The following is a 27,784-nucleotide window of genomic DNA, read 5'->3' as shown; positions in this document are numbered from 1 at the left end:
AAAGCTGCATATTTGCATGAGGAAGCAGTGAACATGTTAATCAAGCATATATTTTTCAGCTCCCACACTGCATTTTCTGTCTCCTTTCACACTCAGCTATTCTAAAGTGATGTCAGACTAGTCACCAACTCGTGCAAGCATTTTTTAACCTACAAATATATCCATAATTTGCAAGAGCAGTTCTCTTTTACTGCCATCCCTATCAATAAAGTTTGTAACTTAGACGAAAAACCAGTTAGTCCTGAAACATGCTGTCATAGCACTGTCTCATCTTTTAAACAAATGAACAAATTAACCTTTTGGCAAGGCCATTTGTTTGTGAAAATAGTCCAGTATCAGTACAACTCACTACAAAGACAAACTAAGACCATTGTATTATCTCTGCAGTTTAAATCCTGCTGGCCACAAAAACAGATTAAAGGACATGATAGCCCTGCAAATACTGTATAAAGAGAGAAAATTTAGCCTTTTTTGCATTAATTATTAAAGTAAAATGTGATTGGTACAAGGTCTGGATTGCTTTCATTTTTTAGATTAATTTTCAAGATTGTAAAATGTTTTTGGATTTTAAAGAATTAATCCTGGATTGTGAAGTGCTGGATTTTACAGATTGATTAACCATAGATTTAATACTTTCGCTGCCAACTTTTCCAATTACCTTTTTGACCCGGGATTGAGTCATTTTGGATTGAAAGGGGCAGAGACATTTTTGGGCAGTCTTCTCACTAAGACTAAATTAATCAGCCTCTGTTGAAGGTTGAGTATATGCATTTATTACCTTTGAAAATGGGATAAAAATTAATATAGATTGATATTAATATTTGATTATAATTTTTTTAAATATAATTACTTTTTACAATATAAATGAGCTTTGGATCTTTTTCACAGAAGAGCAAAGAACTCTCTCAGGTTACTATAGCAGCAGGATTAAATGCAGCACCTGGAGACAGCATTACAGGAGTAAGCACAGATATGCAAGTAAGTAAAAACAAGAAAAATTTTTTTTATTTATTTTTTATTTTTCATTCTTGTTTCATGATGATTACAGTTGCTGAAATTGTAAGTGGAACAGCCCTGTGCTTACTTCTTCATTGCACTTGCTTATGTATGTGTCTTGTTTATTGTTGCTTGATTTTGGAATTATCTAATTTTTGTAAATGAAGCTGCAAATATCTGTTGAAGCTCCATGTGTTTATTCCAATAATTTAAAAGTATTGTCTTTCATCATAGGTTGTCATCACAAAATGCATGCTGTTCCTAGTAATTCTACAAACCATGAAATGATACACCTTTTAGATGTTTACATTTCATCACAATAAAAGTGACAGTGTACTTACTTTCATATATATCTTCTTGTTAATTGTCTTCAATCCTTGTAGATTAATTTATTTAAAAATTAATCTATAATACTATCAATTTTATAATAATTAAAGAAATTTCTTGTTCTGCATGAGGTGAGGGATGGGTTATTTCCCATTCCTTTGCACAAAATAATTATTGGAACTGTTTCTTCCATCTCTTCTTAGAATGGCTTCTTGATCTTTTGCCTTTACATTTATAACCATGTATCTTTTATGTTCTTTCTGCCAGTATAGTGAGATTTTCACTTTTTGTGTGTTTGATGAGATATGGTTTTAACCCATATTGGAGACTTGAGGAATTCTTAAAGACCTCTTCAATTAGGGCTGTATTTAAGAAATGGAAAACACTATTCCACCACCTGAGATCACAAAACCTACCTTGTAGGGTTTATATCGTCTATGATAATCTCTACTTTAGTTCTTCATTTGAATTTTTTATGATTTTACCACATTCGGGGAGATTTTGATCAGATGGAATGCCCCCACACTTTCCTCTCTTCCTGTACACATTGTATTTACCAAAATGACTTTTTATTTGCTACACCAAGTCTCAGTTAATCCAATTACATCTCAATGTCTGTAGACCTAACTCATATCTCAGATTTATTCATTTTATTGACAGTTCTAGTAACATTACAACATAAACAGTTTAAACCTAGTATTTTCTTTGTACTTTCAGTTAATTTTCAAGATTGTAAAATGTCAATTTTTTTAAAAAAATTACTTAACAGGAGAGAAAGTGTGGCAAAAGCAATATATAGTTGGATGGAAACAGCATCCATGGTTCTTTGGGCCACACCCTTAGACTCTGGAAACCAGTCACTTGAACCTTTGAAGTAGTGATGGGTATGATTGAATGATTAATAATTGATTATTTCAGTAAACAAACTAATCGATTATGAAAGTGAAGTGCTGCTACTACATGAGCAGTGGTTCCATGCTGTGTATATACACTCAGTGATCACTGAATTATGACCACCCTAATCGTAATGGACTATGTTGCATAGCTCATACTGTAAAAAGCCGAACAGCTTCATACACTAGAGCAGTGGTAATTTCCATCTGGTGATTCAAGTCAAACTGATAAAGTAGCAGTTATGGGATGTAGTAAAGATATCACAGAATTTCAAAGGGCATAATTGTGGGAGCTTATGCATCGGGTGCTTCCATATTGGAAATGGTATGTCTTGTTGGTTGCTCATGGCCCACTGTGGTTATGGTGTACAAAGAATGGTGTCGAACGGGTCAAACCACCTACTGCCAACAGAACAGTGAAGGATTATGCAAGGTGGATGTTCATGGTGAGCAAAGGGTGCAGAACATTGTATGGGCTCAACGGCAGGTTGCTGTATGATAGTTTACATCGCAATACAATATGGGGAATGCAAGGACAATATTCCAAATGATGATGTGCCGCACCTAAGACGTATGGGATTCTATAATAGATAACCCAAAGAGACACCCTCTCCTTTCCACTGATCATTGAATGTTGACAGCAAATGCTGTGATATCAGTGACATGCCAGTTGGGCACTGGAGGACTGGAAATGAGTGTGATGGTCGGATGCATCCAAATACTTGATGCAACATGCCAATAGATACCTTTGTGTGTGATACAAGTAACATGAGTCCATGGACCCATGTTAATGGTGCCCACCTACTATCCAGGCAGGTGTCAGTGGTTGCTTAATGTGGGGCATGTTTTGCTGGCAAGAACTAGGACCTCTGGCGTGTATGAACCAATGTTTCACTGGTGAGGTCTACTGGCAAGGTGATTATTCCATTGTATAAGGCAATGGTCAGGCCACACCTAGAGTACTGTATACAGGTCTGGAGGCCTCATTTCAAGAAGGATGTAGAGCTGCTGGAACGAGTACAGAGAAAAGCAACAAGATTAGTGAATGGAACAAAGGGGTGCTCTTATGAAGAAAGGCTTAAGTTTTGCAAATTACAGTGTCTGGAGACTAGGCACCAGCGAGGTGATCTGATAGAGGTGTATAAAGCCTTGAATGATTTAAGCATGCTCAATGCTGATGGGATTCTTCCTCTAGCTCAGAAAAATCACCTGAGAGGGCATAAATTCAAATTGAGGAAAGACAGATGTAGGATAGACGTGCGGAAATTTGCCTTTAGCCAGCGGGTGGTTGGTTGGTGGAACAGACTGCCATCCCTTGTGGTGGAGGTTGATAGCCTAAATAAGTTTAAGGCTCAGCTGGACAGGTATTTTGAACGAATAGAGGGGTGAAGTGGAAGTGGGTTTTTTTTTTTTTTTTTTTTTTTGGCTGATGCTGCATAAGCTTGCTTTCTTGCATCAAATGCCTCTACTAATGCTAAAAAAAAAGTAAGCTGACCATGTGCACCTTACCATATTACATATTTTCCGGAAAGAAACAGGATCTTTCAAGACAATAATGTACCATGTGTCAGGTCAGCACTGTGCACAATTGATTCAAAGAACACAGTGAAGGTATCACCCATCTTGATCGATCTCCAAATTCGTACGACCTCAATCCAATCGAATATATGTGGGATGTATTGGAAATAAAAGCGAAGTGTATGGACACACGACTGTCATCTATTCCGACACTGGAAAGTCTTATAGGCAGCATGGCTAGAGATCCCTACTGGCACATCTAGTGGAATTGATGACTAGGCAAATAGTTATTGTTATCCATGCAAACAGTGGCTCAACACAGTATTATGTAGGTGGTCATAGTTCAGTGATCACTGAATGTATATGTAGCATGGAACCATTGCATGAGTGGTAGTAGCAGTTCATCTTTAGTTTTTATAACATCAGATGAAATCCCTATACTGTTGTGTGTTTTTTTTTTTTTTTTGCTGTTTTTGATTTCACATTCAAATGATCTGCATAATTGATTATTTCCATTATACCCATCACTGTATCAATGAGAGGGAAAGTATAGCCTTTCCCTCTCCTCATACTTGCATGGGTTCTTGACACTGGCAAGAACCCTTCCAAGTATGAGGCATTTGAGGTTCCAAGTATGAAGTTCTTGACATTGGCAAGAACCCTAGTGGTAAATTGACTATAAATTCTTTAACGTGAACTGCATTGCATATTTCAAAAATGCTCCTACAATACAAATCACATATGTCAAAAACTCATCTTGAATATGCACAACTGGAGGGAAACCTGTAAAATACAGTAAGATGTAAATATACTGTATTTTACCAATACCTAGAAATTAAAAAAAAAAAAAAAAAAAAAAATATATATATATATATATATATATCTGAGCATTGGGAATAAGAACTTCTCATTTCCAACCATTACTTGAGAATCACCATGTAAATTTCACTACTTGGCTTTGTGCTTTGCAATAGCTTTTGATTAACAGTTTGATATATGATTTGTAAATTCAGTAAAATGTAAAAAGAATTTAAATTGTCTTTAAATTTTCTTTACATTGTTACTGAATTTACTTTTGAAAAATAACTTCTATTGCATATGCCAATTGTTCATCTGTTTTATGGTTCAATAATGCACCTTAAAATATCAAGAAGTGAGTGAACTTGTTTGAATTAAAGCTAAAGAAACTTATTAAGTACTTTGAGCCAAAAACGTTATGGTACCTCTTTTTTTTTTATATATATATATCTTATTTTGTAAACAGTTTTAGAATTATGCATTTTGTCAAACAACAGTAGTTTTCTCATTTATGAAATGTTTCTGTAATATCTAAAAAAAAAGTTGTCGGAACATAATCTTGGATTCTGTTTTTTAATATTTTATTTTCTGTAGGTTATTACCAAACAAACTCATCCACGACAACTAGTGAGAAGTTTCTCTCTTCCTATTCAAAACAACACTAAAGTTACATCTCCCTTGGTTTCAGAAGTAACAAAGCGACAGATTAATAACTCCTCAGCTAATGCTCTGCTGTCCAATATAGGACCAGTCACAACACCACTTGTTACTACAGCCACAAGTCCAAAGCATGTAACAAATTTAGGAAGTTTAACTAACTTAACACAAGTGCAAAATGGTGGGAACAATTCAAGGCCACCCTCACAAGGCTCAGTACAGTCTCTTCCTAGTCCTAAGACTGTAATTGCTAATGTGAATGCTGCACAGTTTGTTGGAGTCACTGCACTTCATGGGGGCACCCCAAATGCTGACCCATCACTTACTTCTCCGTCATCCTCTCCAACTCCACCTCCAATTGGTATTGACATGAAGCCTTCATCTCCAGCATTCGTTGGACAACCACCTGTTCTTCAACCAGTCATTAATCAGTCAGCTATAAGTATTTGTCCTACTCTATCCTCTACTATTCCACCTGTTGCTACAACATCACTAGCAAAAAGCATAACCTTAGCTCCTTCTAAAAGAACTAATTCTACCTTGGCTGTAGCACAAGCATTATCTTCTACTCCAGTACAAGGATTTCAGACTATTGTTATTAAATCTGAAGCAGGTGGAAAACCAGGAACAACAATCTCTGCCTTGCCACTTTTGACAACAGGAAATATTGTAACTTCTGCTAAAACTTCACCCCTTAATACCAGTCCAGTTGTTGCACGTGTTATGTCTGGCACACAGGTGGTGTCACTAAGTAATCTTGTAGCAGGAAATACCACATCTGCTAAAACTGGGGGCTCGGGAACAGCAACTTTTAGAATCCAAGGAGGCAATTTTGTTCAACCTGTAACAGCCGCTCCACTGAATGTTCTTCAGGCTCAGCTAACATCTGCAAGTGCTGCCAAGTAAGTTTTGTATTCATTAGTTAAATGTATACTGAATAAAGTTTATAATCATTAGAAATGTTCCATTTATTAATCTTAAATGCATTTTTTCACTTCCTGCTCCCAAAATAGAAAGGAAACTTGGGCATGTTTGCGATAGTTAATTTTTAGCAAAATCAAGTGAATTTTAATAATTGTATGCCTAGCTTTAAGCTGTCCAAGCAATTAGACTGTACATTGCTTCAGTTAACTACTAAATATAAAATATGTTCAACCTTAATACAGGTGCAATATCCAACAATTGGCAGTCTCAGAGTCTGGAGATTGTTGGTGTTTATACAATAAATCTAACCAAGCGTGAGTGTCAAAATTCAAGCACAATGGAGAATGTGTTGATAGCTTGGCCACCTAGATTTTTGCCAGTTTCTCTATGTGATTGAGTTATTATTTAGTAACTATATTATTTTATTCTTTAGGCCATTGGTCAAAACTTGAAAATGAGAAGTTAGGGGACGGTGAAGTTATTGAAGCAATTACCTATAAAATATCTTCAGTAATGTTCCATTTAAATTAATAAAAGAATAAAGATTAAAAAATAAAGAGAAGTGAATATCACATGGGATATTTTAACTAATAACTCTTTTTTTTTTTTAATCTTCAGTTACCTAAAAATCAATGTAAAATAATCAGTGACTCCAAAGAAATCATATTGATACATTTTATCCAGAATCCTGATTTTTGGTCATGATCTCTAAAGTATATAATGCCTGTGTCAAATCAGTTATCCCAGAAGCTTGTGATACCAAGCTTCTGGGATAATTGAAGTGTTACATTCTGAACAGTGTATCTTGTACTATATTGTTGGCCACCTGCACTCACTTGACATTTCTGGGAGGCATCAATTGGGAAAGAAGTTCCCTACCTCTGTTTTTTGGACACTTTTAGTACAGTACATGATTATCTTTTTTACTTACCAAAATATTAAACATATTATACAATTAGTAATTTAAAAGACAAACTTTTACCTAGGTAAAAGCTTGCCATAATTATTCAGCAAGTAAACTTTTTTTCTGCAGCTTTTTCAATTAGATTTATTTACAAAGAAAATAAATGTACAGAATGACAGCTTGATCAACCCTTTGTGGTTATCCTGGAGTTTTTACATTGCCAATAGAATCTGAAGTATAGAATTATGAGCTGACCGGGCTAGCCGGGTGGGTAAAGTACCTGCCTAGCAACCCAAAGGTCGTGGGTTCGAATCCCGCCTCGGGCTTGGATCAAAGTACTGCAAAAACCTTGGGAGGTGCATTATGGCCACAGAAGCCGATGCGCCAACAACTACTGAAAAAAAAAAAAAAAAAAAAAATAGAATTATGAGCCAAAATGCTCCACTTGGTAATTAGTGAAATCCAGCGGGAGATGAGTACAAAAATGTGTCATGAACATTACACAGGTTGATGGATAGCAAACAGATCAGTAGCACAACATACATTCATGGCAGATATTACTGTAAATGTTCATTCATACAGTAAAGTTACAACCATATTCTTTATGTGCAATTTCTCAAAGACAGGTAGCAAACCACAACCTGGTCTGCCAAAGAACAGTAGCTCAGCCATCCACTTTTGAGTTACCACAAATCTGATCAGCCAACCAAAAAATGAAAGCACAACCATCAAAGCTGGACCAATCTCACAAAAGCTAATAAATGGCTTCTTTAAGGTAAGCTTTGTTTTTTCTCACAGCATGGTCCAGTTGCTTGCACTATTCCTTAAGCCCATTCAGCTCTGCATTTTGAGAGTTTCAGTTTCCATATGGTCATAACATTAATTGCAAAAAATGAATGCTAATCATTCATAAATACTGCATTCCAAACCACTTGCATAGCTATACAATACAGTGTACCCCGCTTTACGATATTAATCAGTTCCAGAGACACCATCGTATCATTAAAATATCGTAATGTGAACCCAATAACACATTGTTTTTTTTTTTGGTAATTCGTTTCAAGATCTCGGAAGTTGAAATTTTCGATGTATAACTGAGCTGTTTATCTCTCTAAAATGTCATTTTTAAGGTCACGAGTGTGACCTTAAGGCCATATAAAAGGTCGTGAGCGTGGTTTGTAAATTGTATTAGTTACCAATTCAAATCATTAAAATGCACTACACTTTCATCGTTATCATATGTTCCGTTATAAGAATCAGTTTTAAATGCCTTTGTGATATTTTTCTAAAGCACATTTCTGTAGGTCACGACCATAAAACAATAAAAACAATTTGCACTTTCCAGTTTATTGGGCTTTTCTGTTACTGCAAGCAATTATAAACGGGTAGTAAACTCGATGTTATTGCATTTGCGAAAATACCGATAACTGGAATTGTGTGGTTTTTTACGTTATTATGGTGAAATGTGTTTCCTCTCTACTGAAATCTTCAGTCGTATAAAAAACATAATTAAATTTTCAGAATCTTCTCTTCATTCCTCTTTTTTAAGCTTTGTAAACTTGTTACTCCACACGAATCATGTTATTTGCAATTTTGTGTGTGCCGTTAAAAAATGCTTATGCATGCAATCATGAAATTTATAATTAAAAGAGAAGATTATCTTGGAAACAAACGCCTCTTGAAACATTTCTGAAGAAGATGACTCCTTGTGCAACAAACCAACAAGTGCCGAGCCAATAATGAGTAATCAAAGAGTGTGCATTTAGTCCATGATGATGATGAAGGTAAACATTATTTGTAAGTCGTAAATAATTTCTCTATTATAATTTGCTTGATTTTACAGGCTTCGTTTTAATTTCTTTTGATAAATCAATCATTGTTTAACCATAAATTAATTAGCAAACTAATTTCATTGTTGAGAACATAACTCCTTTTTTTTAACCTTATGTCTATGGGAAATAAATTCCCGCTTTACGAGCACGTGCTAAGAACGAATTAACTCGTAAAGTTGAGAACTATCTGTACTCTTTCCATTGCTGTCATAGTTTAAATGGAAGTAGCATTAGTGCAATTCTACCAATGTTGTGGTGCCATGGTGATTGTGTACTGATCCAATCCAATTACATTTAATATACTTGTAACAGAAGATGCATGGCTTTAGAAATAAATTTGATAAAGTATGGACTTAGTTTTGCAGCCTGCAGGCTTCCTGTCACGAATTCGTTAGACCATAGCATTTGTTTACAGCAATCAAACGTTTGCTGGCCACAAGATGTAGAACATCTCGCTTATACATTAAGCGCATAGTGGAGAAACAAACTGCCCAATGAATTTTCTAAAGAATTAAGTTAAATATTGTTTAACTTAAATATAATCATATTTGGAAAAATACCAATTCATCATCCAATAACACTACTCTGAAAATGAGTTTTGCACCAAGTTGAAATAAATCAGGTTTTCAAAAAATAAAATAAAATAGAACACTCTGCCTGAAGATAACAGTATGTTTATTGTGCAGTACATGCCACTCTTGGTAAGTTACAAAGTATTTGCCAATGGATAGCACAGTGCAAAATACAATAAGTGGTAAGTAATAATAAAGCAATCAGTTGGAACCCACAACTTCTACACAATGCCATTGCCCATAGTTGAAATCTTCAGTGGAGATGGAAGGCACAATATATTGAATCTCGCTCTTCTTCCTTTTCATTAATCCCCTCATAAATCTGTTGTTGAAGGCTATATGTACAGTTTCCCCCTTTTTGGTGTATAAAATTATTTTAGCTGTTCTCCATAGTGTTTATTTTAAGTTTGGTCTGCTTTCTGTGTGAATGCATCATACTGGTACCTACGTTGTAACCTATAAGATTGGCAGCTGCTGCACAATAAACATTATCTTCATGCAGAGTGGTGTTTTACTTTGCATTTGCATTCCAGATTTGTGTTAAAATTGAAATGTCCCATAAGGAATAACAGTTTCAGTAGCAACTTCATGGATAGTGAAATTTGTATCATTTGGGATGAGATCAAGAACACAAGTGACTGAGTCATTGGTTTTTGAACTTGGAGGGTGACCAGGGCAAGGATCAACATCAATGAACAAGTAGCCCTCTTTAAACTTTTGAACTGCTGAAACATCTTCATACAACGTGTGACATCTTCTCTGAAAGCTGTTTTTGCATTTTGTGGATTTTTGTTGCATATTTCCCTAATTTGAAACAAAATTTTATGCAAATTTGCTCTTTGACAAAGTCACTCTTTTAAAAATGCAATAAAACACACAAAACATTTTCTTTTCAACACATGCTGTTGCAAGCTGATTCCAGATAAATTGGGGATTTGTGCTTTATTATGTCTAGATGAGTCACCAAACATGACAAAAAATACAATAAATGGTGTTGTAGCAAGTTACAACTTTGTTTGCCAGGTTGCAACTTACTACAGTGTCACATATTTTGAGATACAAAGTCAGTCCCTGAACTTTTTGATCCCATCTCATAAATAAATTAACGGTGGTTCACATTAAATTAACTATTCTATATAAAAAGTTATGTTTAATATACTATGCATGTTTATGTAATGCAAATTGTTAAAATTTTTTCCAACATCATTAATATATACTGAATTCTTTTTTTTTTTTTCTTTTTTTTTTCTTTTTTGCTGATGCTTTGTAAGCTTGCTTCCTTGTATCATTTGCTGCTATTAATATTAAAATGAACTCAAATCAAAATGCAGCACCAAAGATTATTCTTTTTTTTTTTTTACATTACTAAAGTTGGTTGAAAACTGAGGAGTTTAGGATTTCATTTATATAATATTACTCTATAAGGAAAGTCAGCTGTAAGAGATGCTAGCATTATCCATGAGTTTTTAATATGATAGTTTTGCTAATTACAAGGTATAATATTGAATTTTATAATATTCAGAATTTATCATATATTCTTTTTTCTGAAATGTTTATATCTACTTAAAATGAATCGATAATCAGAAGAGTTATTATTTATTTATTTTAGGCTACCACGCTTAGCTGTGGTGTGCCAGTCCAATGTTAGTGCAGCCAATGCTTCTCCCACTAATACTGTTGCATCTGCTCAACCCAAGTTGATTACAGTTAGCCCAGGACAGCTCGGTGTTCTGCAGGCTGCCCATCTGGATCCTTCAGTGACTCATGAACCTTCTGTTGCTATATCATCTGAAGCAAAAACAGTTGTTCTTTCTACACAAAGAGCATTAAAAACAGCTGGTAATGTAACTGTTGGTGGACCTGTTGTTACTGTTAGCCAGGCAGGGGGTAAGCCATCTCAAGCTGTAGTAGTAAATTCAAAAGCTGCACCCACAGTTAATTCAGTTACTATGCCTACAAGCAGTGCACTTCAGAGTGTTATTTTGGCTAGTACAAGTCCAGCTTCTTCACCTGCTGTTGTCATTGGTATGTTGTATTTATCATTTAATCTCAGTTGTATATAATGCACTGTTATCAAAATAAGAAATTCCTCTAATATCTACACTTTGTGTAAAAGACATGAATAGACAATTAATTTTAAAATAATAAAAAACATTTAACTCCACATGATGAACTGACAAAAATTATAGTTTATTGGTTTTGTTAAATTAGGGCAAGGTTATCTATTTGGAACTTATTTCAGTGTAATTGCACTACACTTAGAAATCAATAAACTTTGTCAGTTTATCATATGAACTCAAGAGTTTTAATTATTTTTTTAAAAATTAATCCTCTAAAGCCAGCTGTACATGCTCAAAGAGATAGTCATGTCAAGTTTTGTAATTAACACATTCATGCTGGCTATTGAAGCATATGGAGGTGTGGGCAGTAAAAATTATTACCAGTAGGAGGCACCATTGACCATACTTTCATTATTACTTTTGTTACTTGCTCTTTGAAAACAAGTGATAAAATCAGCAATCAGTATGTGAAAATTTCTGCCCCAGCTGAAATCTTTACACTTTGTTTTTCAAACTTGTGGCCAGAATTTATCACTTATGCTCAAAGAACAAATAATAAAATCTGTATGTTTGGTGGTGTTTCCCCCCACTTTCACTGTTCATACCTCCATATGCCTGAGTGTGTGGTCTAAATGGCAAGGATGTGTTAATTGCCAGAATTGACTGTGTATGGTTGGCTCAAGATCTGTTTGGCCTGTATTAAAAAAGTTTTCACTAGATTAGCTAATGGCCACATGTTACTTAGTTTTCTGAATTTTTACGCACACACATGAGTAAAAAAATTTTGGGTTGGATGAGAGGATTGTGATCTTCATTTGTGCTGTAGTAGAACTGACTTGAATTGAAATTAAATTATTGTATTAATTTGCCAATGATCATGGCTATGTTTTATAATGTGAGCAAGTGCTTAAGGATAGTAGCTGTCCCCCAAACTTAAAAGTATTATAGCATTGACATTTATGAATATGCCATTAATTTTTATCAGATGAACTCAAGAGATAAATAATCATTTTCCTATTTGTTAGTAGTTATTAAAGAAAAAAAATTTAAAAATTCATAACCAAACAGATTTTTCTAGTGATTTTTACACTATAAATTTAAAGCCTGTGGCAAAGCCATGAGTTGATGATTAGTCAATAATACTGTAGGCACTATAAAATTAAATATCATGGTCATAACTTATTTTTTTATAAGGTCTGTTCTCAACTCCCATATTGCTTATAACATGGTTACATATATTTCTCATTCATTTTTTTAGACTAATTAACAGCTATAAGTGCTGTAAAAATAAAACATGTTTGAAACTGCAGTAGTTATAATTTATTTATTTTATTATAATTTTTTTGTAACATAATTCTATTCATTTTTAAATTATTCATAACACTTCCATGCAAAAATGTCTCCTGTGTAGCCATTTTGTAAAATGACAATGACTAAGTAAAACAAGTTTGAACATTTTTCTTTTACTCTTGATTATCACAAACATGAGAATGAAGATGAAGTTTCATATAAGCATTGGTGCAAGGGTGTCTAATGATATTTCATACACAGAATGCTACTTTCTTGCAAGGTATTCATTTAAGGCAGGATGTTTAAAAGATGATCAAATAATTGATTCAGAAGATTTCTAACAGTTTTTTTTTCTGGGAGAGCCGCTGTTAAAGTGAAATAATAGCATCTCGAAATGAACCCATCAATAGAGTCATCACAATTGTTTACAGCAATTTTCTCCATTTCCTACCAAAATGCATAGAACAGTTTAACTTGAGAGTATTCAAGATTTGAGCAGGATTGAATTTTTTTTTCTGCAGGAATGGTTTGAAAATGCTGGGGATAACTACTAACCCCAGGTGCATTTGATAAATTAAAAATGATCTTTGTCAATAAAAAGATTGGAAACCTGAAATATTGGAACTTACCCCTCCTGCTATAAGCACTCTTTTCAGGTTTCCAATCTTTTATTGCCATTTCAACCTCGGAACTAAAGATTATCCATAATATTAATATAGTCTAACTAAATAATCTTTGTTTAATTTCAACATTGAATGAACCATTTTCTTCATAAGTCATTTCTTTTAAGAGGTATAAATTAATTTAATTAACAGTATTCATACACCATGATAAGTTAATATTCTTCATCAAGATTTACAGAACCTTTACCAGCTCTTTAATTTTATGCAAACTTTGTTCGTGTTCCAGTCTGGCTGTATAGGACCAGAAGAGTTTAAAATTGCAGTGATTTCTAGAACCAACATAATAGTAATTTAGGTTGCTGTAAAAATAATTGTTACTGTTATACATCTTTTCTGTTGGAATGGGATTGGGCATCATGTGGCAATCAGTGGATTGCATCATATATCATATTCAAATTCTGAACAGTTATGGTAATGAAACTGATAGTACTGTGTCCAGATAATTTTGTTTTTATAACTCATAAGAGTTGTAAAAGCAAACTGTCTGAGTTATAAAAGCTATAAAGTAAATAGAAAGCTACAAATATAAATTTTTACACACATACACGATAATAATGCTACACAAGCTTGGGTAGCATTATCTTATAAATTATAACTATATAAAAAGCTATAAATATTAAAAGGTTATAAAAGCAAACTATCTCAAGGAGAAGATTAAGAAGCTGTATGCCAAGCTCCAAAGAGTGACCCACATCAATTGGAGCATCGAGAGGGCCCTCCACATCCTCTATGATAACATCTTTGCTCCTATCATGACTTATATGACTAGGATTTTGGGAGGGCATGTCTTTCACAGCAGCATCAGGAAATCTCTCCTTTCTGCACAACATTTCACTCTTCTGGTCTCACCCAAGCATCAAGAAGTCTCCACTGAAGCACTTTGCATTCTTGCAGGGAAGATCACTGCAGCCCTGCTGGTGGCAAATTCTGCCCTGACATATGCTTTCAAACACGGATTCCCAGAAAGATTTTATGCATCTGGTCATGCTGAGTTGGGCAGGTGGCTGATGGCCTGAGTTTAGCATCAGAGCTGAGGAGGAGGATCAGTGATGAGTAAGAAACCATATGGCAGAACCAGTGGACTAATTCTGAGAAGGGAAGAACAGACTTTTGCTTTCCTCTTCTCTGTTCATACTGCAGGTTGGGGGCTTTGGTCATGACTACATTTTGGGCTGTCTGGATATGGCTCGAAGTCCAGGCTTTGCCAGTTGGGCTTGCCTAACTGAACTTTTTAGTTGTAGAGAGCTGGAGACCAGTCTCTACATCATGTTAACCTGTTCAATTTTGGACTTACGAGCTTGGCTGGAGCAGGGGGCACTTGCTCCCTCTGAAGATACTCTGGGAGTTTTTTGCTGTGAGTTTTTTTATTTTTTTTATTAAAGATATATTTAAAAGGCATCTCTGGTAAAATAGTAGTGCCCTACATCTGCATGATGGCCCATCTCTGCCACAAGGCTAAATGGTTGTTATTAGTAATCCCTTATTTTTGCCTTGTTGTTTAAATTGACCTGTTGATCTCTGTTTATGGTTTCTTGAGTTTCATTAATGGATGAGAGCCTGGGTAGTGATGGAGCTGAAAGCTCATTTAAATGACAAGTGCCAACTCAAGAGTTCCCTTGTTTCCTGCTGTGTTGGACATTATGTACCTTTCATTTGTAACTTCTAAGCTAAAGTACATTCAGAAGAGGTTATTTTTTTGTTATAAATACAAATGGTTATTGTGCAGCATGTAACGTTTTGACTGTGATGGATATATAAGATAAAACTTCTCCAAAATCCAGTTTGTCTTACTTTAAATGCTTCTGCAATAGTTTAGTGGTTTTATTACTTCTCATTAATTTGGAGAAGTCTAGATTCAAATACTGTCAGGCTGCAGGAATTCTCAAAAGAAACCTCTTTGACTGAGGCTGTAGTTGGCTGATTTAAAATGGAGGAAGTAGCATTTTTCTTGCGAGTTATTCTGATTTTCAGCCGTGTGGACTGAAAATCATAAAAATTCAAATGGTTTATTTTAGTACTCATCATAGCAGGTATTTTTCTATAGAAGTGTGTATTCAAGTGCTAATTTACATGTTGTGCAAACTGAAAACTCAGAATAACTCACTAGAAAAATTCCTTCCCCTCTACCTGAAGTGATTTAACTACAGAGTTAATTGTAAAGGGCCTTAAAAACTCCTTCATTCGTTAATTGGAATCAACCTCAGCCTTCTCCAAATGAGTAGTAGACAACGGTGAATCATGCTGGGCAAGCTGTCGTGGAAGGCATGAACATAATATAATACATGATAAACCATATAAATCAATGTGCCATGACCAAACAACCAATCCACTGCGAATGATGATAAATCATTAACTTCTTATAAATGGGGATAGTTAAGGCACTTGATAATACCATTGATAAGGAAAATTATTCTAACAAATTCTAAGACAAACTGAAAAATTTCCTGTTTCTTGGAGATAGTAGTAGTATAGTGGCATGTGATGCAAGAAAGCAAGTGTGAGCTTATGCAGCATCAGCCAAAAAAAAAAAAAAAAAATCACACCATTCCTTCCAAATGCCTGTCCAGCTCCTCCTTAAATTTATTCAACTTATCAACTTCCACGACAGATGGAAGTTTGTTCCAGCGATTTCAACCCGCTGGCTAAAGGCAAATTTCCGCAAATCTATTCTACATCTGTCCTTTCTTAATTTGAATTTATGCCCCCTGAAGTTCGTAATCTGAACAAGTGGAAGGATCCCACCAGAATTCAGTGTGCTCGACCCAATCAAGGCCTTATACACCTCACTTATACACACACACCTCCAGCCACTGCAATTTGCAGAACTTAGCCTCTCTTGGTAAGAGGATCCCTTCATTCCCCTCGCCAATCTTGTTGCCCTTCTCTGTACACGCTCAAGCAAATCTACATCCTTCCTAAAATGAGGCCTCCAGAGCAGTACTCAAGGCATGGCCTGACCATTGCCTTATACAGAGGGACAATCACCTCCTTTTCCCTGCTCGCAAAATTCCTATATATCATTGACAAAACCCCATGACCTGCCCTGGCAGTCTGTCTGCATTATTCAGAAAACTTCATATCTGCCTACACAATTACTCCCAGGTCTTTTTCATTTTCTACCACCTTAAGTGTAGTACCACACAGTTGGTATGTTTCTCTGAGGTTACTTCTACCCATATGCAGTACTTTGCATTTGTCAAGGTTAAACTTCAGTTGCCACTTCTTAGCCCATCTGCCCAAATTATCTAGATCCTGTTGCAGCAGCACACTGCCATTACTGTCATTAACAACTCTGCCAACCTTTGTATCATCTGCAAACTTCGACATTAAGCCTGATATACCTTCATCAATATCATTGATAAATATACAAAACAACAGTGGACCCAACACCGAACCCTGTGGGACTCCACTAATAACATTAGTCCACGAAGAGCAGCACCCATTGATTACCACCCTCTGTCTTCTCCCACTTAACCATCCTTTTATCCATTGTAGCAACTTACCCTTAATACCATTCTGCTCCAATTTGTACAATAGTCTTCCATGCACAACAGTGTCAAAAGCTTTCCTGAAATCCAAATATATGATATCAAAATTATTTTTTGCATCCAGTTCCTTTGTAACCACATCATAATATTCTATCAAATTTGTTGGACAAGACTTTCCCTTAACAAACTCATGCTGTGTCTGAATTATTGCTGCAGTCTTGTCTAGATGATCCTGCAATGAATCTTTAACCAGTGACTCCATTATTTTACCCGGAACAGAAGTTTGCTTAGTTGCTTTGCCGCCTCCTTTAATATAACTGGATAGATCCCATCCACCCCAGGCGCTTTTCTTATGTTTAACTTCAACAATTTCTCCTCCACTTTGCTCTCAGTTATTACAAAATCATTAAGTATCCTGCTACAATTTGATAACCTTCTGCCATTTTCAAACCTTAATAATTTCTCATGTGTGAATGTAGATGCAAAATACTCATTCAGTTTGTTTGCTATCTGAGCAGGATCATCAACAGTCGAACCATCAATGTCAAGTGGACCAATCATATTCATCCCCTTCCTTTTAGAGTTTATATAATAAAGAAATCCTTGCTGTTTTTCTTAGCATCTTTTGCCAAGGATTTCTCATAATCTGCCTTTGCCTGCCTAACCTCCTTTCTGACCTGATTACAGACTAGCTTATATCTGCCATAGGCTTCTGAGTCGCTTGATAATTTATATGCATCCCATGTATTTTTCTTCTCTGTTACGAGTCTCATTAGTTCATTAGATATCCATTTAGGCCTAAACCTTGAACAATATTTCTTAATAGGTATGAAACTTTTAGTAGCATCCACGATTAATTCCTTGAATACTTCCCACTTAGAATTTACTGTTGGTAACATCGTCAGTTGATCCCACTGTACAGAATTTAAAAACTTTCTGAGACCACTGTACCCACCTTTACGGAAGCAAAAACCCTTTCCTTTACCCCTGATGGTAATTAAATTTAGTGTTGGCAGTAGCCTTCATCCTACATGTTGTTGAATGTGAGGAATTATCTACCCACACAGAGTATCTTAAGAATTTTCTTACATCTTCCTTATCAATGATTCTAATCAAGAGCTTTAGCTGTTCTGCTTACAAGTAACTTTAAACAACCTTGTTTTTTTTTTTAAATGTATATTTTTAGTGCTTTTCAAGTCATATATATTTAAATCCTTTTACCACTTTTATATATATGTATTTATTTTTAATACAATAAATTCATTCTCACAACTGGCCAATGTTTGTGAGAACTCTATTATCCTGACCTCTGAAGGTTCCTTACTTAATTTTGATGTATGATAGAATATCTGAAATTTTGCCCACTCTCATTGTCTTTCATAATATATGTAGAACGTGACACTGCTTTTAGTCTTGTAAAGATTACAATAGAATTCGGATCATTCATGTTAAATAAAACACTAGTCTTTTTTAGTTTTAAAATGCATAAAATTGGAAATTTGAGGTTTTATTAAATTTGAAATTGTGATGAAAAGTTTTCAGTATTTATATAACAGCAAAGTCCAAGCATAATAATGGCCAAAACATTCACAGCTGACCAACTACAAAAGCATAGACTTTTGATGGGCATTTAAACAAAAAAAAAAAAAAAAAAAAGACAGCTTAATATGTGGTCAGTTTTCAGAGGCGAACAACTTCACAGGTTTCACTGCACCTTTCCTTTTTAACAGTACAGTGGGTTCCCATTTATCATTCATTTGGAGCGGTTGGTTTGAATCTCATTAGAGACCAAAGGAATTCTTGAAGCAATCTTTAATTGAAACTGTAGTTAGCTGATTTCAGGAGGGATTAGGTTCTCCCCCCCCCCCATTACTCACTATGAGTTATTTCAGATTTTGATTTTTTTGCCTGTACAACATCCGTTTGGCCCATGAACATTGAATACTGACATAATACACTTTAAACAATATAAATGAAAGTACCATAGGTAATGGAACACTACAACCAAAGTAGCTGATGTGCAAAAACTCCTAAAACACACAACATTCTCTGCGTGTGCAATTTACTTTGCAGGTACAGAGCTATATATAGGCTGGCCTTGATTAATGCGGTTAATTTGTCCTGCGAGCTCACTGCACAAAACAGAAACGTGTTAATCAAATATAATAATCAATAGGAAAAATTATAATTGGTCCATGACCTTCAGGAATGTCCATAGAGAATTTTAAAAATACTTTTTAAATAACTTTTTAACTGTATACCATGTAAAAGATAATGAAAATAATTATAGAATTAAATATTTATTGCATAAAATACACAGTGACAAAACTATTGAAATATTTGAAAGTTATGGAAATACTTGAACAGAGCCGTTTGAAAAGTGCTGGCTTTCTTTTTTTCATCAATCAAGTTCTGATAACCAACAACAATCTTCTCTAGGCTCTGGCAAAGTAAATATCGCAGAGAACCTCAAATCTTTTGTTTGAGGTTCTCTGCAATACGAAAGATTTCATCTAGTTCTCTTACCGTTATCTCCTTTGCAGTAACATTTTCATTTGTCTCATTTAAAAATTAATTTTTTTTTTGTATTTAAAAATTTGAATTTTTAAATGCAAGTCTGCAAGTGACTTTATTAGCAGGAGACAAACAAGTAACACTTCTGCTTTTGGTGGTTGATGGAACACACCGAGGCGGGCAAACGCTTGTTTATTGCCCATCTGATGCACGGTAAGCTTAGCGCACAATTCGGATCTTTTTCAACTATCACATAAAAAAAGATCGCGTTAACTGGAAATTTGCATCATGTAAAGTAAAAAGTGGTATAATTTTTTCAAATAGCAGTAAGTGAAAAACGTGTTAATCGGACTCATGTTATGCAAGGCCTGGCTGTATATCCCATGCTCAGATCTCCATGATGTCATAAAACATACAAATCCCCAAAGCAGACTTTTTACGAGCTGCCATATCTACTCCTGTGACTATTTTCTTGTTTTGTTTTTGTTTTCTTGTTTTCTACTCCTCTAGGAGCGAAGACAAAAAAACAAGTGATAAATAAAACTTCTATGGGTATTCACAAGACTGATGATTAAATTAGAAATTTATTTAAAATTTTATTAATCTAGATTTGTATCTCTCAGGTTTCTGAATTTTGACTTTTCTTTTTACAAGCAACCCAAGGAGCCTTGAAACCCAGCACACAAACATACGTAATGGCAACTCCTGGAAGTAATCCAACTGTTGTTATGGCAGCAGCAGCCCAGCAAGGTATGAGGGGAGTTACTCCTGTGAATGTTAAGACACTACAAGGATTCAAAGTGATCCCAGTTTCTCAAGGAAAAAATGCAAGAGCCCAACCACTTTTAGCCCGGATTCTTGCTCCTCCAACTGGCGTTACATTACAGCCTGCAGGAACTGTTGCTACTGTGTCTCCTGGAATAGCACAGGCAACGCCAGCAACTGTAAGCATAGTCCAGGGACTTGGCACAGTCTCTTCACACAGTCAAGTTCCCACAAGGACTGCTGTAAAAACTACAAGTGTTCCTCTGGCTACTACTAGTAGTCAACCCGTCATCGTCCAGGTTCAGACTTCCACCGTGAAAGCACCTAGTGACACAGTGGGCTCTTCCAAAGATAGTTAGGGACAACAGTGGAGTTATTTTTTATTCATATTTGTTTTTATTATATTTGGAATGTGACGTTGCGAAGTAAAGTTTTATAAAGGTAAGTGGTTGAAGAATTATTGTGTATATAAGCAAGCATTTTAAAAGTACTTGGTGTGTAACTAAATAGCTGACTTTCTTACCAAAACTGTAAATTATGGGTATAATAAGTCTTCATTATTGGCCAAAGCAACAGCTCTAGTATTTAATTTTTGTAATTATCGAATGTGCTTAAAACTATTTGTTGAGCTTATTTCATTAATTCATATTAGCAGTGATGTGTAAATTTTAACCAGTTTTATATGAATTATTGCAGTGGACCAATATTATTTACAGCTGCAGGCAGCAAGTAGATTCCACTAAGAAACTCTAGTATTCCTCCCACATAATGACAAGCCGTCCCTTTGAAAACTCACTTTACAGACACAAGACACAATTTGGCCCTATTCAGGCCAAATTGTGCCTTTATACATAAAGGCATAAATTTGCCTTTATGCATTTGAACATCTGCCATGCCAAGTGGATTCTTTTACAGTTGCATCTGTTTTTGTTGCTAATTTAAAATCCTTAGACAATTGGCAACAGTTATCATGGTACTACAGTGGATTCCAGTTATTTGGAACACATCAAAACTAGTGCATTTTGGCCTAATTAAGCGGCTGGCCCAGTTATGCGAAGTTTCACATAAATAGTTAAAAATACAGTGGATCCAACCATTACAATTGTTTCTCTGTACAATCAAATCACATTACGATGATTTCACCATAGTAAAGTACCGTTCACTATATACGATATGTAGTAAGTGCCAGTCATTGTGATCACGTTTGTGAATTGAATTTTAATTCTATTAAACAGCGATTTTAATAAGGGAAAATAGGAGGAATATTATCCACAGGCTATAAAAGTAAAGATATATTAAGCACAAATTTACACTTTATTACCTTACCAATTAAAAAATTAAATGATACGTGAAAATCAAAAGAATATTTTCCACAGGTTAGCAAAATAAAAATAAATTTACGCTTACATGCATAGCTTAATTAATACATACTCTAATATGTACTAACTAGTTGATATTTCTGTTCACTGACGTTTTGGGGAGGGAGGGGTTTAAAATTTAAAACAGTAAAAAAGATAAGCAATCAATAATAAAGAACATGGCATGCACAAATTGCAACTGACACGATACATGCAAGTGAGATACAGAGTAACAAGTTAAGAAGCTTAAAAAATAGGAATGAAGAAAAGATTCTGAAAATTTATGTTTTTTATATGTTTGAAGATTTCATCCAAGGGGAAACACATTTCACCATAATAATGTAAAAACCCACAGAATTCCAGCTGTTGGTATTATCGAAAATTTAGTAAGATCGAGTTTATAATAGATTGCACTAACAGAAAAGCCCAATAAACTGGAAACTGCTAATTGTTTTTATGATTTTGACTTCCAGAAATCCGACTGGATCATGTGGTATGGTCGGAGTCAATCATAGGGTAATCTCAAGTGCTGAGGTCTCTTGCTCCAATTAAACAGCATGTCCCAATTAAGTGAAGAAAACCCTGGCTTTTTCTCGATTATGTTCTGTTCTTTATGATCTGTCCCAAATAAATGGCTGCTGCGATTAACCGGTGGCCCAAATAACCAGAATCCACTGTATTTATTTACAAATCATTCCTATATTACTTAGATTCTAGCTGAAATCCATTAATTACTTTGAAAATGCAATAATAGATGTTGTATTATGTGACAATATATTGCAACAACAAATTAATGCAATACTTTCATATGTATGGAGTTTGATTTAAGTTTTTACGTGAAAAAATTTTCAGAAAATACGCTGTCATGTATTTGTCTTATATACAGGGCATTTTGTATTGTATAGGTCACTCTTTCAGAATCAATTCAGAACATGAAAAGTTTATATAAATGTGTCCAATTTTGCACTGTTACAGGGTTATGGCATGTGGACATGTGTTTTGTAAAGGGCTGCTCCTAGGACATTGGTTCAACTCCACCTCATATCTCTGTGAAGAACAGTACCACTGTAAAAGTGCCAGATATGCGAGTAATGTAGGTCTGTGTGTATTATGTGTGTGGTCTGTTATGTTGTTCTGGCCACTTAGCTACCTAGAAGCATAAATCACCTGGAGATATGATTCTGGATACTCCTCCACACCATGAGAAGGTGGGTCAGTCCCAATAGAGCTCGTATTGCTCAATTCGAGATCCACTTGATGTTGCCAAAAGGTGGGCCAGATTCCTCTGAGGTTCCACTCCAGAGGAGGGAAAAAGAAAGAAAAAGTTCCTGTGATGTTAGAAAAAAAACACATATAAAAGTAAATTAAAAAAAAAAATCGTTGGCGACTCCGACTTCAGTAATAATTGTTACTCTCAGAATCTCTGGCAACTATCGGTCTTTTTCTTTTAAACGCTTCCTTAGCAAATTCTTGGAATTTCTGAAAAGCTGCTCGGGTGGAGAGAAGATTCTCTTCTTCCCCAGGATAGAAATTAGAAACACAGCCCTGCATTTGCAATCTTAAGTTAGCATAATACGGACAGTCATAAAGTACATGCTTCCAGTTTTCTACAGCTCCACATGCACATAAATCTGTATCATGCAGTCCCAGTTAGAATAATTTTTCATTGAGGGACCCATGTCCTGTTATAATGTATTAAGTTTCCATTCCCATAGAAAACCACGTTCTTGTCAACTTATTTAGTAAAGTAACTTGTGGTATAAAATGTCTTGTTATGACTCCCGTTGAGGAACTGTCCCATCTAATCTGCCATAGATTAATCAGTTCATTCCAACATTTTTTCTTCTCTATCTTTGGATTGGCCTGTACAAGCTGTATATTTAGATATATCTTCCTTTGTTCAGTTGGTATCTTCCTTTTAATTCTGTAACATAATCCTTGAAAAATAACACATAAATCCAGTAGCATAGTGGCAGTTGATGCTATCCTACAAGCACGATTGACAACAATTAATATTGATCTTTGTGTCGTTTGTAACTTGTTTGCAAATCTTACTATTCCAGCTCTTTAAAACCGGGCTCCTGCTGCGTAAGTGACAATAAGTAAGAACACTGCTTTATAATATAAAAGTAGCATTTTACTAGAAAGACACCAGTCCGCTCTTGACAGGGTTATGGCAGTTTGAATTTTAGAAAGTGGCTAAGCAGACACATACCTAGTAAAATATTTACTCACACTGTACCTTCTTTCATCCTAAATTGATGCCAAAGAAAAACCTATAAAAAGAATAACCTATCACACATGTAATACACTGATGTAAAAAAAATAGTTTAATGGCATTAATAGCATTTAGTGTTATATAAATTTGGATTTATACATTTTTATGGAAGAACTGGCACAGTGATGGACATTTTTTTCCTTTATACCTGTCTTTATGTAAAAGTGACATCATTGCCATGATTGATGTCTCTTTTTGATCTTGGGATAGAATGCAGCACTGCATTCAGAAGTACTTGCAATTTGTTTTCTTTTTTTTTTTTTTATTTCCTACTGAACACAAATTACAAGCAAAAACTTAACATTTATTTTTTTATATATATATTGTTTCATATTTTAAAATTTACATTGTTATAACAGCAAAAAAAAAAAAAAAAAAAAAAAAACCTGAAAAAATAAATTATACCATTTGTGACTGACTGAGGAGAGCCCTTCTTTACCTTGCTCAGTGGTGTCAACGTAAGTTGAAATAGTGTGCAGCTATATGTTTACTTATTATTTTTATACAATTGAAAACTCCATAGCAAATACTCCTGTAACTATACAGTGAGATGTTCCATACAGGATACCATCTGGTTCACTGCAATGATCCATCTTTGAAATAGCTTAAAATTTTGTGTTTGTGAGATCTTCACTACATTCTATTAAAACTTTGGTGTTGCAAATCAGTATAACTGGTGTAACTAGTATTTCAGGGTATTTCATGTGATAGCTGTTAAGTTTCATAAAATGTAGAAACTTGCAAGACCAACTTTGTACAGTTTGAAATATATCTACATTTCTAAAGTATTTCTTAATCTTTGTGATAAAACTTACTGTGGAAGATTTGCTTTTGTTGTCTCACAATAGAAAATGTAGGCCTGACCTTCCAAATGACAAATATTATACCCATAAAGTACAGGATTAATATCTGCCGAAGGCATATTTAGTAATTTTATTTATTTCATCTCTCGTGGCAAGCTTTGGATCATAGGTCTTCAGAAATATGTGCAGCCTATTTTATGCCAAATAGTTTTATGTTTAATCTGTTATAATATCAAATAGTAAATATATCATGCTTCACTTCCCACCATAGTCTTATATCATTTTATAGTGATTATGGAAGTTTATAGTTAGTTTTAAATGAAAAAGGTATAATACTTTACCTCCTTGAGTGTGTTGAGTTTAATTATTAAAAAGTTGGCCACATCTAAATGCTCCATACAATAATACAATACAAGTTGAGGGGGGGGGGCTTCCTTGAAGTATTAGATTTTAAAAATTATTATTATTTAAATGTGCAGAGCTGGATTAATTAATACCAGTTCTGTCTAATTAAATTTAAGTATTTAAAAAAATATGTTGAAACTTTTAAATGTATATCAGTAACACTGGTATACATTTAAAACTGAAGCCAGAAATATATATTAGCAAGAGTTTAGATATGTATTAATATATGAATAAATATCAGCATGGATAATATTTATTCATCCTTAAGAGCTTGTCCTGTCTATTTATAGCATGGTTTCATATGCTATAAATAGATAGGGTAAGCTAACTGTCAGTATGAGAATGGCCTTGCCAGTTATTGTTGTGATAATCTAGATCAGCGGTTCTCGACCTTTTTTAATACTTGTACCACCAAAAACCAAAATTGAAAAATTTAGGTACCACTTGTTAAATATGTATTTGTATTAAGAGGAAAAGTGAAGAATATTTGCATAATAAGACTGTTATAAATTATACATATTTTTATTTAGTTTTTAATACAAAAATTTATCAAACTAAATAACAAATATTAAACAAAACAATACAAAATAAACTATAAAATATTTGATTAACATAGTGATTTAATTGTAATTAATAACAATTAAATGCAGTAAATCGGGAGAACTTGGACAAATATTTAACAAAAATAATTGACTTAATGTGACACTTGAGCTTGTTTGACAGTAATTAGTTTCTTTTTATCTGGTTCTAATTTACTTAATTTCAAATGTAAATTTGGCTCCAAAGTGTCTTGTTCTACATTTGTTTTTTTAAATACAGCATAAAAGAAAATCCTGTTTCATATAAATATGTCGAACAAAATAGCATTAAAATTTTATTGCTCTTTTTGAAATTTCTTTAAAATCTTTCTTATGCTTAATCCAAAAGTTGATAAAAGTGTTGTTTTTGAAATCATCCATTAAATTTCTATCACAAATTTCTAAAAGTTGCTCTTTTTCTTCAGAAGAAAGATATTCTGTTACATAATGTGAAGAAAATGGATTCCTGATCCAGTTTTCTTTTTTCATAATCTTCTGGGAAATACAATTTGAAATTATGTATTAACTGAAAACAATGACTTTTTATATTTGATACTAATTCATGTCTCAATGCTAAATTATTTTTTTCCAAGAGAAGTTGGTAGGAAACTTAAGACCTTTTTATCCAAGTTTTTGATGATTAACTTAAGTTTTTTTTATTGTTACATTTATTGTCACTAACAGCAAAAAGAGTCACATTTGGTCCTTGTAAAGTTAAATTCAGATCATTAAGTCTTCCAAAAATATCAGTTAAATATGCTAATCTAACCAACCATAATTCATCAAAAAAAGTCTTTTAATTCACGTTTTGAATCTCAAAGGAAAACTCGCACTTCCAAAGTTCAAAAAGATGATTTAAAACTTGACCTCTGGACAGCCCTCTAACTTTGCTATGCAGTAGTAGTTTTTGCAGTATTTGAACATTCACAAATACTGCAATGAGTGAACTAAGCTTCAGGAGTGACTTTCTTTATTGTAGCTACAATGCCACTATGCTTTCCTGTTAAAGCCTGAGCTCCATCAGTACACACGCCAATGCAATTCTTCCAAAGAATATTGTGTTCCATCATAAAATTGTCCAATTTTTTAAATATTTCATTTGCAGTTGTTTTACTAAATCCTTATGCAGACCTTTACTAAATCCTGAACGCTGCACAGTAACTTACTAAAGTAACATTGTGTACTGACAGTAACACTGCCATGTAAGAGAGTTTTAAGCTATAATTTTAAGCTTTTCAAGAAATATATAGCAATCTGCTCAGAGGTTGAACAAACAAACAAACTCCTATTAGATTGAAGAAAGATATGTAAAACATGTAATTTTACCTTTAGAGGGGGAAATTTTTAATGTTTTATTTTTCATAAATTTAAAAAACTCAACCGTCCATTATTCACTTACCACTGGTTGGGAAACGCTGATCTAGATGACACTCTCTTTTCCTTATTTCTGCCCTCTTCATTTTTCCCAACCCTTCTAGAATATGTTATTTTAATGCAGTGTAACATGTTAATGTTAACTTATCCAATTTGATAGAGTTAGATAAAAATTATGGTATATAAAAATGCATAAATACAAAGGGTACTAGGAAAGTTTTGCAATACAGCTTTGTTTATTTAATTTTTTCAAAGTAATTTCCTCTACATTCAATACACCTCTCCATCCTCCGAAACCAATCTTTAAACCAGTTCTGCCAAGTTTCACTAGGGAGTAAAGCACACTCGTTGTCCCAAGCCCATAGAAGGTCCTCATCACTGGAAAACCGCCTCCCTTTTAGCTTCATTTTCACATGCGGGAACAGTGCAAAGTCGCAGGGAGCAAGGTCTGGACTGTAGGGAGGGTGCTCGAGAAGTTTCAGTCCTGTCGTGGTCAAATATTCGGTGCAGGCTTTGGCGCAGTTAGCTGGAGCATTATCGTGATGGAGGTACCAGGTGTCCATTCTTGACTTTGGCCGCAGGTTCTTCATAGATCCAATGACTTTAGGCAGGCATTGTTCAGTATACCACTTAGCTGTGACTGTCTTCTGCGTGTCCAAAACGACACGTTCCACAATTCCACTCGATTTGAAAAATACAGCTATCATTTTCTTCTTTACAGATCGGGATTTTCTGACAATTACGGGTGTGTCGTCATCATCAAAGAC

The 27,784-nt window shown here is 34.4% G+C and overlaps 1 protein-coding gene across 1 annotated transcript in view; it reads left to right on the top strand.

The window, feature by feature from the left end:
- Nucleotides 1–20,580, top strand: part of LOC150086699 (uncharacterized) — a 143,983-nt gene extending 123,403 nt beyond the window's left edge. The window contains exons 19-22 of the mRNA XM_090372232.1: nt 889–978; nt 5,127–6,091; nt 11,031–11,446; nt 20,111–20,580. Coding sequence (XP_090228358.1) covers nt 889–978; nt 5,127–6,091; nt 11,031–11,446; nt 20,111–20,580 — 1,941 coding nt within the window. The remainder of the gene's footprint in view (nt 1–888; nt 979–5,126; nt 6,092–11,030; nt 11,447–20,110) is intronic.
- The last annotated feature ends 7,204 nt before the right edge of the window (nt 20,581–27,784 follow it).

Source organism: Mastigoproctus giganteus, chromosome 4 (genome assembly GCF_048544385.1).
Source record: "Mastigoproctus giganteus isolate SK-2022 chromosome 4, ASM4854438v1, whole genome shotgun sequence".
Classification (NCBI taxonomy): domain Eukaryota; kingdom Metazoa; phylum Arthropoda; class Arachnida; order Uropygi; family Thelyphonidae; genus Mastigoproctus; species Mastigoproctus giganteus.
The sequence above is the reverse complement of the archived record's forward strand: the minus strand, read 5'-3'. Positions and strand labels throughout refer to the sequence as shown.